Here is a 14939-nt window from a genome sequence, read left to right on the forward strand (position 1 = left end):
CCCGTTTGCAGTGGCCGGGACGGGGGAGACGGGGACGGGGACGGGGACCGCGGATGGGGCGTGGCCAGGACAAACCAGGACAAACCAGGACAGGAAGGAAGCACCGGCTACGGGAGCCTCTTCGCTTGCCTCGCTTGCCCGGGCCTGTCCATACTGTCAACCGCAGTAGAATCCCACCCCATTTGCGTCCAGTAATCCTGTTGGATACTTCGCTTCGTTGATTACCTGAGCTTCCTTCCGTGTTGCTGAGGTCACAGCATTCCGGGCAGGTTTCCCTACGGCACATCAGCCCCACGAGCTAATCGTTGACTAAGCCCCGAAGTACCGTCAAAGTACCCGTGGGTGCAAGATGTTCCCGTCAGCGACTTGCCGTTAACCTGCGGCAGCTGCGCGAGCCAAGGAAGGGGACGAGAACACCCTTGCACGCGAAATGGGTACTTCAGTCCTGAGCGAGGTACAACACCTGGGTCATTCCATTTCATTCTTCAATGGACCTGGACACCTGGGAACTACAAAAAGTTGATAGGCCATGATTAGGTCCTCTGGAGCGGGCCGCCCAATCGAAGGCCGCTGGCAAACGGCTTCGGTCACCTACTTCTGCGCGCGCACTTCTGTGCCATGATGACGAACATACGGGCACCGTACCTCAAGCTCGAGATACCAGGAGAGCCGGAAGGCAAAAGAATTTCTTTCTCTGAAGACCCGACGTGAGAGGTCCGGCACGGTCTGTCTGTCCAGCCAACCCCAGCCAACCCCAGCCCAAGAAGACGACCTGCCGCTGCTTGCTTTGCTTTCCATTGCCCAGACAACACGAAAAGCAAGCAAAGTTTCGCTGCAGCATGCGGGTATTGCATCCAGGCCAATGGCTCTTGCGACAACCACAAATTCCCAGTTCCTTCCTACCTAGCCAGATTGCCATCACGCACCCCCTCGCGTCCATTGGAAAATCAACGCAGGCGGCCAGCAAGGCTCAGCCAGCCCCTACCTTACCTCATGTCTAACTGCCCGAACAGACTGGCGAGGCCCGACCAAGTTTCTTATTCTCCCTCCGTGGCTGATGGCACGCTGCATTGTCCTTTTCCTGTCGCTTTCTTTGTTGGCCAAACAGACACTGACAGCCACCAGGACGGCATTTGCGAACACCGGAGATGCTGTTTCGAAAAAAATAGCCCATCCAATGGTATGATAACAAGAGGATCGGCCTCCAAGTTAGTTCAGCATTGTCTCATTGACGCCACCTCAAAGTCGACCAAAGGTCGATGGGGGTCCTCAAGTCTGCAGGAAGCCGGAACTGCAGTCAGCTTGGATGCCTGTCACCCAATTTGGGCGTGATCCGGGAACCAATCCAGGCCTTCTTCCGGCCTTGTGCCGCCGTCATGGCACGTACCGGTTCCTTTTCTCTTTTCATCTCCTCTTGTTCCAACCTCTGCAACCCGCAACGGTCACTGGTCTAAGACGGCTCAGTCAACCCGCCCCAAGCGGATTGGCTCCCACCATACAACCCAAACTCATTCGCATTTCGCTCATCTGACATGGTCAAGTGTTCAAAAGTGCCTCACTTATCTAGGTTTAGTTGAGCATGTTGGCAACTGCTGCAGCGCGGCGGGGCAATGCAACTCTGGATCGTGGGCCCGGGAGATTCTCCAAAGCCGATGCTGCACTCACGTATGTTTCGGTCAGCGGCTGCAGTCATCGCCCAACGGACTCAATATACCCCCTCCATAGTCTTGCTACCTTGTGGTCTTGGTCCAGCTGGATGACCATTCCACCTTGCGTCTTTCAAATTGGATTTCATTGCTCGTATCTTGCCAATTAACTCGGATGGTATCAGGTCTGCCTGGGCTACTGTTGCGGGAAGCCCAGCCCAGTCAGCTGTTCTTCCGCCGGGGGTTCTGAGGACCTGCTGCCTATGATGGGGCGCAGAAGGTGACAGAAGCAAACTGCATCGGCTGGCCCAGCCAAAGGAGCAACAAGCATGCGGGCCAAGACTTAACAACTGAGTTATTCGCCCACCTGCAGCAGCTTCAGAAGTTTGGCTATGGTCACCGCACTCCTCTTTTCGGACTTTGGTTTGCTTTTGTTCCTGCAATAGCCGAAGAGCAACGACGGCCTCTTTGAGCCAAAAATGGGGACAATCGATTTGTAGCGGATACCCCCGACTTCTCTCGCTCGAAGCCGATGGAGCACTTGTTGGGTGGCCAGCGCCTTCGGGCCACATGGGAGGCAAACTGATACCGAGCACCTCGCCGGGCCACTGGAGGCTGGCTTATTGTGGGGAAAAGGTACATGGCAGGTAAAAGTATGCTACCTCATCCTTCTCTGGTCCCGACCTGTGAGCCTCAAGACTTGTACCGGTATCAGCTTTCCCCTGCCCTGGGGGCCGTGTGCTGAGCTGGACTGGGCCGAGCTGAAAGAAGACAACGGTATCCATTGTTACCCGCGTTGCCCTGCATAGAGACCGTTCTTTCCCGCTTTCGTCTTGCAACTTGAGCGACGTGAACAGCGTCATTTGCTAACGTCACAACCCCGAGAAACTCCAGGAAGAGTGGGAAGTAATTAAGATGGAGCCTGGCAAAGACTCGCTTTGAACACCCACAAGCTGAACAGGCCACAACTGTGCCGGTGCGGGTAGCTTGGTCACGCGACAAACACCTCATACCAATACAGCATCCAATGAAGGGTGCTATGCAATGGCAAGTCATTGAACTCCAATCCCTCGTTTCTCTGACCCAGTGCAAACCCGGTCGGTTTTCTACCAACTGCATACCTTGTGCTTGCCCGTCTCCTGTTTTTCTCTAGGTCAGCATTTCGCTCGCGCTTCCGTTTCTGCTCTCGCCGTTTTCGTGCATTGTGCCCCTCGGTCTAGGTCACTCCTAGGCTCTTTTTACCGCTGTCCAGCGTCTGCCCCCGGAACTCAAGTGTGCAATCGGCCTGCTTTATCGGCCCGGCCGGCCACTACTTGACTCACAGTCCCGTCGTCCCGTCCCCGCCCACAACGTCAGCGCCGAGTTGAACGGCCGGTGGCCTTCCGCTGCCCTCCGAGTGTGCACCCGCCTGATTAGTCGACAATCGGCCTCATAGTGGCACCCGCCTCTTCTGGCCTCCATCCTGTCATTGCTCTTGTCCTGGCGCCAATTTTCTCCTGTTTACAACCCAAAGAGGGAAACTGCCCACAGGAAGGCTTCCATCGGCCTGTCTTGGCCCTTTTCTGTGTAACCAACAACTTCCCACACCCCAACACCTTTCCTCATCCTCACTTCTCTCTTACCACACAAACCGTCCCATTTCGAACAACCGCCCGCCATGCCCGAGAAGGACCCTCCTGTCGCCAAGGCAGATGAACTGTCTGACTGCGCCATCGACGACTCGGACGATGGCGATGACAGCTACGTCGAGGCCCAACGCTCGATTTCTGACCTGAAGAAGCGTCGTGCCTCAGCCCCTCTGGGTGTCCAACATGTCGTTCCTTTCCACTTCAGTCCCTTGGTCCAGCCTCTGACCGAGTCGAGCGTTGAGTCTTGCGTCGTTCTTGAGAAGGCTGCATTGTCCAATCCTGATCATCGCGCGACCCGTGACAAGGTAGGCCGAGACTCCTGTTTCCCAAATTCTATGTTGATTGGTTTATTCCGTGTGTCTCTCACCACCCTCCATCAAATCCCCCAGCCATGTTTCTGCGCACTGCCACTTATAGCTGCCGTTCTCGCCGGTGAGGAATTGCGGTGTATATTTGGCAGGCGTGTCCATAGGCAGCCAAGATATAGTGCTGGCATCAGAGCTTACCCATACTTACGCTTGTGCAGTTTGAGTACCGTCTCGCAACTTGCTCCGACATATCCACGGGCATCTTCTGCAGTGTCGTCCCGAGCGAGGCTAAGGGTTTCCAGCTCGAGACACTCCCCGTCGCCAATCCTGTCGAGACCGGTCGAGCCAACGGCGCCAGGCTCGTTCTATGCGCTCACATCGTCTCGACTCTCGGCAATGGCCCCGTCGTCACCGACGCTGACATGAGCTACCCTCTTAATTGGCGCGATCAAGAGTCGTCCAAGAACTCGGGTCTTGGCCACCAGACCATGGGTCGCACTGTCTGCCTGCACTCTTTTGCGGTCGCGCCCAGACTCCAGGGTTGTGGCCTCGGCAAGCTCTTAATGAAGTCGTATCTTCAACAAATCAACAACTCCGGCATCGCTGACCGTGTTGCTCTGATCTGTCAGGACGTAAGTTCAATCTAGCTGATTGCACGCCGTGCCTAAGTGGTATTAACGTATTGCAGTACCTAGTTAGTTACTACAAGCGGTTCGGTTTCAAGCACCTCGGTCAGAGCAATACATCCCTCGGCGGCGGCAGCTGGAACGACATGGTAAAGCATATTCACGACTGGCAATTTGCTTTGCGTGGACTTACTGACCCCTCGACAGGTGATCGATCTTGCCGGCCCTGCCAAAAAGGGCACTGAGGCTCTCAAGTCCGTCGCTGACGAGAACCGTGCCCATGCGGGACACTGAAGAATTTCATGGCCAATCCAATAGCAGAGCATCCCGTTGAGTGGGCTTACAGAGAAACGGGGGTTAAGCCTTTCTGTCTAAGTGAACAAACCGGGAAGGAGTACATACAATGCGGTCGCCGGATGGGATGGCTGCAGATTTGCATCAACGGCTTTGTTTTCCCCCTTTTCTTCTTCTTCTTACCTACTGCATAATGTTACCTGGAGATGGCAATCTTCCAGGGCACAGCATGTCACGCAGACTGGGGAACTGAGGTTTTATGACATGGAGTGCATTGCCTCGAGAAAGAGAGCAAGAAAATCGTGCCACAAGACTTTTTCAATGTACCCTGCTTAGCCCTCGTCCTGCGCAAGAGTTACATGCATGCATATCGCTTCCAAATCAATTTTTGTCATCCTATACGCCTGGCCCAAGGGCTCCTACGAAGCTCGTCCGTCGCTATGAGCGCCTCCAAAGCCTTCCACCCACCGCTTGCCGCTTGCCGCTTGCAAAGTTGCACAAGGCATGGATTTCAAACTCCAGATTTACCGAAATTTAGTCGCTGGCCTTGTACTTGGCCCGGTACTCCTCCGTCCGCTTAATGTCCTCGGCGGAAGCGAAGCTCTTGGCACCCTCAATGATGTCGTCGAGGGTCAGGATGGCAAAGATGGGGATGCCGTACTCCTTCTTGATCTCGCCCATGGCGCTGGGGCCAGGCTTGGTGTCGTCACCGTCGGCAGCAGGCAGCTTCTCCATGCGATCAAGCGCAACGACGATACCCACGACCTCGCCACCCTCCTGGCGGATCTTGGCAATGGCCTCGCGCTTGGCGGTGCCGGCGGTGATGACATCGTCGACGATCAAGACCTTCTTGCCCTTGAGGGGGGCGCCGACAATGTTGCCGCCCTCGCCGTGGTCCTTGGCCTCCTTGCGGTCGAACGAGTAGCAAGTGTGGGCGTAGTGCTCCGGGTCCAGATCAGCGAGCTTGTCAGTCGTCGCGGTCGCGAGGGGGATACCCTTGTATGCGGGTCCAAAGACGATGTCGAACTCGAGGCCAGAGGTCTTGCGGGCGTCGATGACGGTGTGGGCGTAGGCGAGGGAGATGGCGCGGAGGAGGTCGGCGCGGTAGAAGTCGCCGGCATTGAAGAAGTAGGGCGAGATGCGCTTCGACTTGAGCTCGAAGGAGCCGAACTTCAGGACGCCTCCGGAGATGGCGGCCTTGAGGAAATCCTGCTTGTAGAGGGGGAGTTGGGAGGCCATGATTCCGGTTTGTTTACGGTTCCTTCGGGACTGGGTATGGAGAGATAGACGGAGGGGATATTATTTGTGTTGGTCTTCCAGGTTTTTGCTTGACGTAGGCTGGGGAATGAAAGTCCTCAAAATCGAGAATGTCTCGGATGCCCCTCCATCCATAGAGGTCTGCCCCGCGGGTGTGCCCCACCAACCTCAGAAAATTTCCATTGCGATAAAGTTTTGATAAGGAGCAGTCCGCACCACCGGACCCTGCATATACTTCACCCAAAAGTTAACTGAAGCGAGCATGCTGTAGGCTCTGCATCGGCCCTGACTAAAAATCTACTTTGAAAAAGGCTTCAATCGCCAATTCCAGGCTTATAAACTATAGAGAGCATAATAAGCTCTTGCTGGGTCTTATGTGAACAATTGAGTGGGAGGTTTCACGAGGCAAAGCATTAACCCCAAACCCCTTCTTTCCCTTAGGAAAGAAAAAAAAACAGCCAGCCAAGAGTGACATGCGACCCCCCCCCCCGTCGCTTGCCACTTTATCCGTGCGCCCGATAAGATAAGCGAAGTCTCCTCACCGCAAAAAATTTCTGGTGTCCAACAGTCCGCCCCCCGTCCGAGTGCTTTATCCAGTTCACCGACGGTGCACCTTGGACCGATCGCAATATCTGAGGACTGCTTCAAGTTTTTCTACGCAGACCACAGCAGCCCAACATGAAGACTCAGTACGTCAACCAATTCGCGATCCTTCTCTTGGACGATAAGGATATAGGAAAATAAAGTTGCTAACCATACTTTGCCCGCAGGTGGAAGGATCTCCCCCCGGTCCCCAACTCGCAAGAGTTCCTCGACATCGTTCTCTCGAGGACTCAGCGCCGGCTGCCGACCCAGATCCGATCCGGTTTCAAGATCTCCAGAATCCGTGGCTTCTACACCAGAAAGGTCAAGTTCACCCAGGAGACCATCAGCGAGAAGCTTGGCCTGATCATCGAGTCGTTCCCTCGTCTCAACGACATCCACCCTTTCCACAAGGATCTGATCAACACCCTCTACGATGCCGACCACTTCAAGATCGCCCTCGGCCAGCTCTCAACTGCGAAGCATCTGATTGAGACCATCTCCAGAGACTGTGCGTGGAAATCTCCCTGTCGTGGCAGCTTGGATTCAAAGGGAAACGGAATGGCTGACTTTGTGCGATTTATGTAGACGTCCGTCTTTTGAAGTATGGCCAGTCGCTGTTCCAGTGCAAGCAGCTGAAGCGCGCCGCGCTTGGTCGTATGGCGACTCTCATCAAGCGCCTCAAAGACCCCCTGGTGTACCTCGACCAGGTTAGACAGCGTGAGTGGCAACGGTTGACAACTTCAGAGTGCTGTGAAGTTTGCTGACATGGAAAACCAGATCTTGGCCGTCTTCCTTCAATCGACCCCAACACCAGAACTCTGCTCATCACGGGTTTCCCCAACGTCGGAAAGTCTTCTTTCCTGAAGTCCGTCTCCAGGGCGGATGTTGATGTGTACGTTTGCGCCCGGCTGCCTGCGACATTGGAATTGCCTGCTAACTGACGACGTGCAGCCAGCCGTATGCCTTCACGACAAAGTCGCTCTTCGTCGGTCACTTTGACTACAAGTACCTTCGTTTCCAGTGCATTGATACCCCTGGTATCCTCGACCACCCTCTGGAGGAGATGTAAGCTACTCTCTCATTTCGGAGCACATGAGACGGGAGCAACAGAAGCTAACAGCCACGGCAGGAACACCATTGAGATGCAGTCTGTCACCGCCATCGCCCATCTGCGATCCGCCATTCTCTACTTCATGGATCTGAGTGAGCAGTGTGGTTACTCCATCCAGGCCCAGATCAACCTTTTCCAGAGCATCAAGCCTCTGTTCCAGAACAAGATTGTCTTCATCGTCGTCAACAAGATCGATGTCGTCAAGCCCGAGGACCTCGACGCCGAGACCCAGGCTCAGCTCCAGGGCCTCCTCAAGTCCGGCGAGGTTGAGATGCTCCAGCTCTCCTGCAACACCCAGGAGGGTGTCCAGAACGTCAAGAACACGGTCTGCGAGCGCCTCATTGCCGAGCGCGTCTCCCAGAAGCTCAACGCCGGCACCACCAGCAACGGCGCCATCGGCGGACGTCTTGCCGACGTCATGGCCCGTATCCACGTCGCCCAGCCCCAGAACAGCCAGCCCCTTGAGACCTTCATCCCCGACGCCATCAAGAACCTCAAGAAGTACAGCAAGGACGACCCCGAGCGTCGGAGGCTCGCCAAGGACATCGAGGCCGACAACGGCGGCGCCGGCGTCTTCAGCGTCGACATGCGCCAAGACTGGCTCCTCAAGAACCCCGAGTGGAAGCACGACAAGATTCCCGAGGTGTTTGACGGCAAGAACGTCTACGACTTCATCGACCCGGATATCGATGCCAAGCTTCAGGCCCTCGAGGAGGAGGAGGAGCGCCTCGAGAAGGAGGGCTACTACGAGTCGGACGAGGACCTCGACGACGAGGAGGAGGCCGACATCCTCTCCAAGGCCGAGATTATCCGCGAGAAGCAGGCCCTCATCCGCAACGAGGCCAAGATGAAGAAGCGCCTCAAGAACCAGGCCATCATCCCCCGCAAGTCGATGCGCGTGCCGCTGTCCCAGATGGACGACGCCCTCGACCAGCTCGGTGTCGACACCACCGACATTGTCAGCCGCGCCCGCGCCCAGTCCCGCCCCCGCGGCCGCTCCACCACGAGATCCCGCATGGGAACCGAGGATGCCGACGCCATGGATATGGACGTCGAGGCCACCCCCAGAGAGCGCCTGCGCGAGCACAGCAGGGCGAGAAGCCAGAGCCGCGCCCCCATTGTCAACAGACGCGAGGACGGTGTCCAGGACGACGAGGCCCGCGACAAGGCCGAGCGCCTGGCCAAGCTGTCCCAGAAGAAGAGGAACCGCATGGCTAGACAGGGTGAGGGTGATCGTCACACCACTGTTTCCTTGCAAAGGCATTTGGTAAGTTTTCCCGTCCTCCAACCCGGCCCCGGCCCGGGCCCGGGCCGCATTACCTTCGGGACGACGCTAACATTTCCACTCAGGTTGCCGGCAAGCGTGGTTTGGGCAAGAACCAGAGACGCTAAGGTACGGCCACGGGAAGACGGTAATGGATGTTTACGGAAAGAGAATAAAAGTAAATATGCTGTTTTGTTTTCACTTCGGCATGGAGGCGTTTGGTCTGTTTCGTCGTTGTTTCTTCTTCTTCTTCATCATCATCCTCTACGGTCAAGGGACGAGAACCTGTGGTTAGGTAGACGAGACACATGCAAGAGAGGGGGGGAGGAAGAGGGACAGAGAACTTGGGATACCTTTTGAGAGAAACGTGCATTCAGAAGCGTCGCTGCTGCTCGTGTGTGTGTGTGTGTGTGTGTGTGTGTGTGTGTGTGTGTGTGTGTGTGTGTGTGTTTCGCGCTTGGCTGCCAGCATACCGCAATCGGGGGCCGGTGAATACCGTGAATACCATGAATGAGGATCTGGCATTGGGTCGGCATCGGCATCGGGAGCCGCCGGCCATAACCACACAAGTGAATACCACAAACAACACATGCTAACCAAATGAGGAAGGATTACTGCCCCGCAAGCATTCACGTTTGTCTCGAGATGTGTACGTAAATTTGGATTGCATAACTTTGAAAAGCACCACCCTGCGATGTTTGCGTCCAAAATATATATTTACTCCGGATTGTCGTCTGTAATGATGTGCGAGGGCTCAATGCCTCTCAGACTTGTTTCCCCCGCTTGCAACAAACATTTCAAGAAAACAACCTCGCGTTTACTGCTCACCCGCAACCTGCAGGCCCTCCCTCAGGCCCTCGACCTTGAGCTCCTCACCGGTGGCACGGCGGTAGATATCCTTGACGTCGTCGGTTGTGCTCTCGAAGTGGCTGCTAGCATCGTAGCTCTTGGAGACGAAGACGTTGTCGGTGGTACCATCGTCTGTGGGCTCGTAGATGGGGATAGGAGCACCCTGAACACCATGTTAGTAAGCGCTTTGGCGTATTAGATACAACTCCTCGTGGGACTTTTGCTTACCATGAACTGCTCCTCGATCTTTCCAAGACGCTCCAGACCGGGTTGAAGCTCGACGTGGTGGTTGGCAGATGACTCGGCAATGGTCGAGACAATGGCGATCCAGTAGCCCTTGGGGCAGACGTTGTGTGCGGACGAGACGCAAGCGATGTAGATGTCTAGCTTGAGTCAGTTTCTCTCTCCTGTTCTTCCTGCTCGAGTTTCCAACACGTACCGTTCTTGCGGCCAATCTGGGACTGGGGGATGATGAGTTGGGAGGAGTCGCTGTCGTTGGTGCCAGCCAGAGGGTGCTTCAGGATGCAAATGGCACGCAGGACCTGTCCGACGACCTTGACCTTTCCAGAGAAGTAGCTGGGGTCACCAAGAATCATCTTGGCCTTGGTCTCGAACTTCATCTCCTCGACGCCGGTCATGGTGGCCTTAATACCAACAGCCTTGCCGCCCTCGTATTGCACCTCGTCGACGTTTGTGTTGAGCATGTAGGTGCCGCCGTAGATGGCCGAGAGGCGGGCGAAGCCCTGGGGAAGCTCGCCGAGGCCGTAGAGAGGGTAGATGTAAGGAGACTTGCCGTAGCGGGCCACAGAGGTACCGTAGAGGCGAATGCGCTCGATGGCCTCCGGAGCGGCACCGGGCTTGTTGATGTACTCGTCGGTGGTGAAGAGGGCCATGGCATGGCCGATGAAGTCGCGAGTGCCGGTCTCAAGACCGAACTTGTCGTAGACCTCCTTCATGGTGACATTGTTGATGTCGAGACCTTGCAAATGTTAGCCAAAGCCCACACAAGTCACTGATCCCCGGTGCTTCCTAGAGCTGGAACTTACCCTTGTGCGTGGCCGGGTCCTTGCGTTCAAAGGTACCGATCCACTCGATGAAGCTCTTCATGCGGCGCTTCTCGAAGATGCCCATCAAGGGCGACCGCAGAGCCTCGCCGGCATCGGAGGGTACCTTGGCAACAGTGGCCTTGGAGCCCTGGCCCTGCTGGACGTAGCTGCCAGTAACCTGCTTGAACTCGAGGTATCGTGTGACGTCGGTCGAGACGAGAATATTGGTCAGCTCGCCAGCAGACATGAGGAACTTGGGGACGAGGTCGATGTTCCAGTCATTCAGGCGGCCGTACTTGGTCCAAGGCTCCTCGCCCTGTGCGTAGTTGCCATACTTCTTGAAGAGCTGCGAGTGTATCGAGTCAGAACTCAGATCGAAGGATATGCTAGGAAGTCGTGGGTGTTTACCGTCTCGAGGTTAACAGAAGCTGCCTCGCTTTCCGGGCGTTAGCTTGGGCTCATCGTGGAAGGAGGCAAATGGCGGTCATTGGGGGCGAACTTACCCGCCGTAGTGGTCGTTGCGGTCAATGTGGAGGACCTTCTTGCCCTTGACACTGAGAACACTGCGTGCGGAGGAGAATTGTCAGAAAGGCTAGAACGAAACTGCGATGATGGCGGGAGCTCGCCTACCCAGAGAGAATACACTCAGTCAGGCCTAGATGCAGAGTACGGTGAGACGGTCAGTTAGCCAGGAAGCTCCTCCGAGCAGACGGGGACCCCACACGCCAGCGAGCGACGATGCGGGGCAATAAGGAGGACGAAAGGATGGCGTAACGTCACATACCAGTGCCCAGCACGATGACATCGTATTCCTTTGCAATCTCATCCATTGTTGCGCGAGAGGGTGGTGGTCAAATTAGTCGGTGTTGGCAAAGGAGGGAAGAAAAGTATGTTATGTTCACGTCTGGAGAAGTTAGTTGCGGTGTTGTAGGAGACATGGGACCAAAAATGCAGCAAAGGAGGATCGAGTGGGGGGAAGAGCCACCTAGAACAGTAGGTTTTGGAGGGGTTCAGCGTCAAGTGTGTCACTGGGACCAGTGCCTGTGCTCGCCGGGCCTGTCTGGCTCCAGTGCGTTCCCATGCAAGGTCCGCTCTCCACCCGCTCTGGTGCTGCACCTGCTCACCGCTAGCAGACTAAGACATGGACCGACCGAGGCCGCCTGAGGCAAGGTCAGGTACCTCGACCTTTGTCGGTTTCTCTCTGTGTTCCCCATCGTAATTACTCGGCGGTGTGATTGGGCTTGTCCCTGCCACCAGGACCCAACTCCCGTGCTTCCCCGACCTGGTTCTGTAACATTATGCGAATACAAGTCTCATCTATTCAGCTACCCTTTCTTATGCAACGCTTGCCTGCCACGTCTGCAAGGCCTTTGGACCGAGTTCGCCATGGACATCGTCATGTGGCGCATTGCGTGCGTCGAGCCAATTTGCGTGCATCAACAGGCAGTCTCGTGTTGTGTAGGGAAATGACCTCTTTTGCGGCCGGCTTCTCAATGATGTGCCTGGCACAAAATATTCGTATCGTACAAGATTCTATACATGTCTGGATACAATGTTACATAGCCCTCCCAGCCCCGGCCCGCGTGCCGGACGGAGAGAGATTTACAACTACTCGACTGCTCAGAACTTCGGTGTCGGCAGCGACACTTCTTCGGCAGGCTTGCTCTGGGCCGGCTTGGCCGGCTCAGCCTCTGCTGCTGGCTTGACCTCGAGCTCTGCCTCTGCCTTTGGTGTGGCCAGTGCGGCCTCCTTCTGCTCGGCCTCTTGCTCAGCTGGTGTCTCGACAGCTGCCGTCTCGGCCTCCTCGACCAAGTACTTGTTGGTCGTCACGTCATCCTCATATCCCAGCATGGGCGTGTACGCCGCTCCCTCGCCGGAGAGGTCAATCTCGGGGTCGTTCTCCGCCAGCTTGCGCGCATCCTCCCAGACGTAAAAGCGCTCGGTCAAAACATGCTTGATCGCCTTCATCGTCTTGACAACCTACACCAGTCTAGTCAGCATCTGTCTCTCAATATTATGCAGCAAGCTAGCACGAACCGTTTCGTCCCTCTCGCTGGCCTCGTACTCTCCGAATCCAAGCTTGCGTCTTTCCCGCTCGCGGCTTGTCGTCGCAATGCGGTTCCTCTCCTTCAGGCAGACGTACCACAACGAGTGGAGGTCTTCCCAGTTCTTCTTTCGCAGATCCTCCACCGTCCACGCCCGGCCGTGAGACTGGTCCTCCTTGGGCGTGTTCATGAGCTTGTTCTTTCCATAGAAAAAGTCCCAGAGCCCATGGTTCGGGTCCACCGCGACCTCGGGCGTGTAGTTCTTAGGCTTAGGCAGAGTCTCCCAAGATACAGAGAGCGGCTCACGCGGGCCACTTCGCTTCATGGTACTGACTCCTCGCAGGCGGTTGTTGTCGCGGGTCTTGCGCACCGAGTGGGCGGCAGAGGTCGAGAAGCATGATGCAGCGGTTCGTGGTTGTGCGACCGGCGTTGATTTCGTGGGCAGCCATTGCCGAGTCTCTTGGAGCCGCAGTACGCGACCTATCGATGGCCGCATCGCATTGGGGTTCGCCATGACTGGCAATTGGGTTCAACGAGGCTGCTGGAAAGGATCATGAATCCCTTTCTGGTAGCTCGAACTATTTCGCCAGGTCAGAAATTTGGCCAGGCGTCTGGCCAATCAGAAACGGATTTATGACGGCAGCGGCCGAACAACTTACCGGGTGGGTCGCTGATGACGGGGGATGTTGTGGCTGTTAGAGTGTGGCTGGGCGACATAGCTTGTGGCTGGTTCCCAGACGTCCCTCGACAGATGAACGATAGACTCGATGACTGCATTTGCTTGACCGCCAATTTGGTTCTCATCTCGCAAATGTTCTGGGTTTTGACTTTTAGGTAGATAATGTGCTTCTCTGGATCGGTTGACTGAAGCAGCAATTGCCTCGGCCAACGGTCAAGGCACCGTTGAGTGGCGCTGCCCTCGACGACCAACCGAGTTCACACCTTTCATCTCCCTTGTATCTTTATTTCTCCCGGTAATTATATTCTTCAATGTTATAGCTCAGCTCATATTCTGCTAAATTGAGTTGTCTCATAGCTCAGGCATCGTCCGGTCTCTTCGCAGTCTTTGGGCGTGCCTCGCGAACAACGTTGCTCGTGGCCAGTGTCAATGCCACATCAATGAGACGCTGTCTTTTCTTTGTAATGCCCATGGAATATATTCTTATTTAATGCTTAATATCTGTATTGATCGGGATTAGGGGCTATTTGGCCTGGTGGATTGGTGTTGTGTCGTGACCGGTTGCTTCGGCCTCAGAATCCAGACCAAGCAGAACAAAATCTCAATAGATGTTCCACCGTGAAGCTGAGGTAAACTCCCACGTAGATGCATCTATATTAGCAGTTAATGTCTGAGTTCCTGTGCCCTTGATTGCAGCGAGGCCAGGGGTCAATGAGACAACCCCGATACTGGGATCGACGGTTCAACCATAGATCACATACCCTTCTCCAGGCCGGTCAACAAAATTGGAATTGCTTGTTCAACTCTCACGCGATTCGGGGGGGGGTTTATGATCAGAATTCTTGCAGCAATGCTTTGTTAAGCAGGTGGTCGATGTATGCACTGAAGGCTATGTTCTTTGGTTGCTTGGTTTCTTCCGTATATGCAATCCGATGGAGAGAAGGAGAGGCTGATGTATACACCGGCGCAAGTCGGCCATGCTAGGCAGTTATCTCTATCAACTGTGTAATATCGATATTTCTGCTGGATTTGTTCTGAGATGACGAAAAGAAAGGTAGGATAAGAGAATCATGAAGCCGCAGGGGCGCCATTTGCACATGCCGGCGCAGACCTTGGAGAACAAAAGTCTCTGAAGTCGACCATCCCACCTCCTCGGGACGAATTATAGTTGTTCTTGGTGACTCTAGTAAAAATCAACAGAGCAAGTAGTAGTCACACTTCATCAGGCCACGAGTGTATGGCTCATTCAGTGTAGTTGGCGCGACATTGTGCAGGAATAACCTGCCTGCACTTTATCTCAACCCTTCATATATACTGCTGACATTAGAACCTGCACCACTCTGACTTAGACTGGGCGTCTCTGAGAGCTGGCTCGCAATCGCAAACAGCCTTCTCGTGATTACCGATGGCTCATGTGAATGTCTCTATGATCTCAGCATTCATATCACGGCGATAATCTCGGGCGAAGGGACAGCAGCATTGCCACCAAGACGCCAATGCCGTGATGGTCCAGCGTGACGATCGTAAAACAGAAATCACTTGTCTGGGAAACCATCCCGCATACTCTGCTAGTCACAGCCCCATCGTGTAGGCGTCGAAGC

At 55.2% G+C, this 14939-nt stretch overlaps 5 protein-coding genes across 5 annotated transcripts; 2 read left to right on the plus strand and 3 right to left on the minus strand.

Annotated features, from left to right (window-relative positions):
• Positions 1–3303: 3303 nt before the first annotated feature.
• On the plus strand, positions 3304–4502 carry EsH8_VIII_000708 (uncharacterized protein; the record flags this gene model as incomplete). The annotated part of the gene is made up of 4 exons (XM_083269750.1): positions 3304–3579; positions 3801–4214; positions 4271–4357; positions 4416–4502. 4 exons carry the CDS (start codon positions 3304–3306, stop codon positions 4500–4502), a joined length of 864 nt encoding a protein of 287 aa, XP_083129518.1.
• Positions 4503–5036: 534 nt separating this feature from the next.
• EsH8_VIII_000709 (orotate phosphoribosyltransferase URA5) lies at positions 5037–5741 on the minus strand (the record flags this gene model as incomplete). Its single annotated transcript, XM_083269751.1, has 1 exon — positions 5037–5741. One exon carries the CDS (start codon positions 5739–5741, stop codon positions 5037–5039), a length of 705 nt encoding a protein of 234 aa, XP_083129519.1.
• A 696-nt stretch (positions 5742–6437) lies between these two features.
• On the plus strand, positions 6438–8847 carry EsH8_VIII_000710 (protein NOG1; the record flags this gene model as incomplete). Its single annotated transcript, XM_083269752.1, has 7 exons — positions 6438–6448; positions 6530–6852; positions 6930–7061; positions 7122–7236; positions 7296–7409; positions 7474–8722; positions 8806–8847. 7 exons carry the CDS (start codon positions 6438–6440, stop codon positions 8845–8847), a joined length of 1986 nt encoding a protein of 661 aa, XP_083129520.1.
• A 689-nt stretch (positions 8848–9536) lies between these two features.
• EsH8_VIII_000711 (GDP dissociation inhibitor) lies at positions 9537–11444 on the minus strand (the record flags this gene model as incomplete). The annotated part of the gene is made up of 7 exons (XM_083269753.1): positions 9537–9731; positions 9797–9951; positions 10008–10547; positions 10615–10982; positions 11118–11177; positions 11245–11269; positions 11399–11444. The coding sequence occupies 7 exons, from the start codon at positions 11442–11444 to the stop codon at positions 9537–9539; spliced, it is 1389 nt and encodes a 462-aa protein (XP_083129521.1).
• A 790-nt stretch (positions 11445–12234) lies between these two features.
• On the minus strand, positions 12235–13173 carry EsH8_VIII_000712 (mitochondrial 54S ribosomal protein uL29m; the record flags this gene model as incomplete). Its single annotated transcript, XM_083269754.1, has 2 exons — positions 12235–12594; positions 12652–13173. The coding sequence occupies 2 exons, from the start codon at positions 13171–13173 to the stop codon at positions 12235–12237; spliced, it is 882 nt and encodes a 293-aa protein (XP_083129522.1).
• Between the last annotated feature and the right edge of the window lie 1766 nt (positions 13174–14939).

This window comes from Colletotrichum jinshuiense, chromosome 8 (assembly GCF_051148585.1).
Source record: "Colletotrichum jinshuiense chromosome 8, complete sequence".
In the NCBI taxonomy this organism is placed as follows: domain Eukaryota; kingdom Fungi; phylum Ascomycota; class Sordariomycetes; order Glomerellales; family Glomerellaceae; genus Colletotrichum; species Colletotrichum jinshuiense.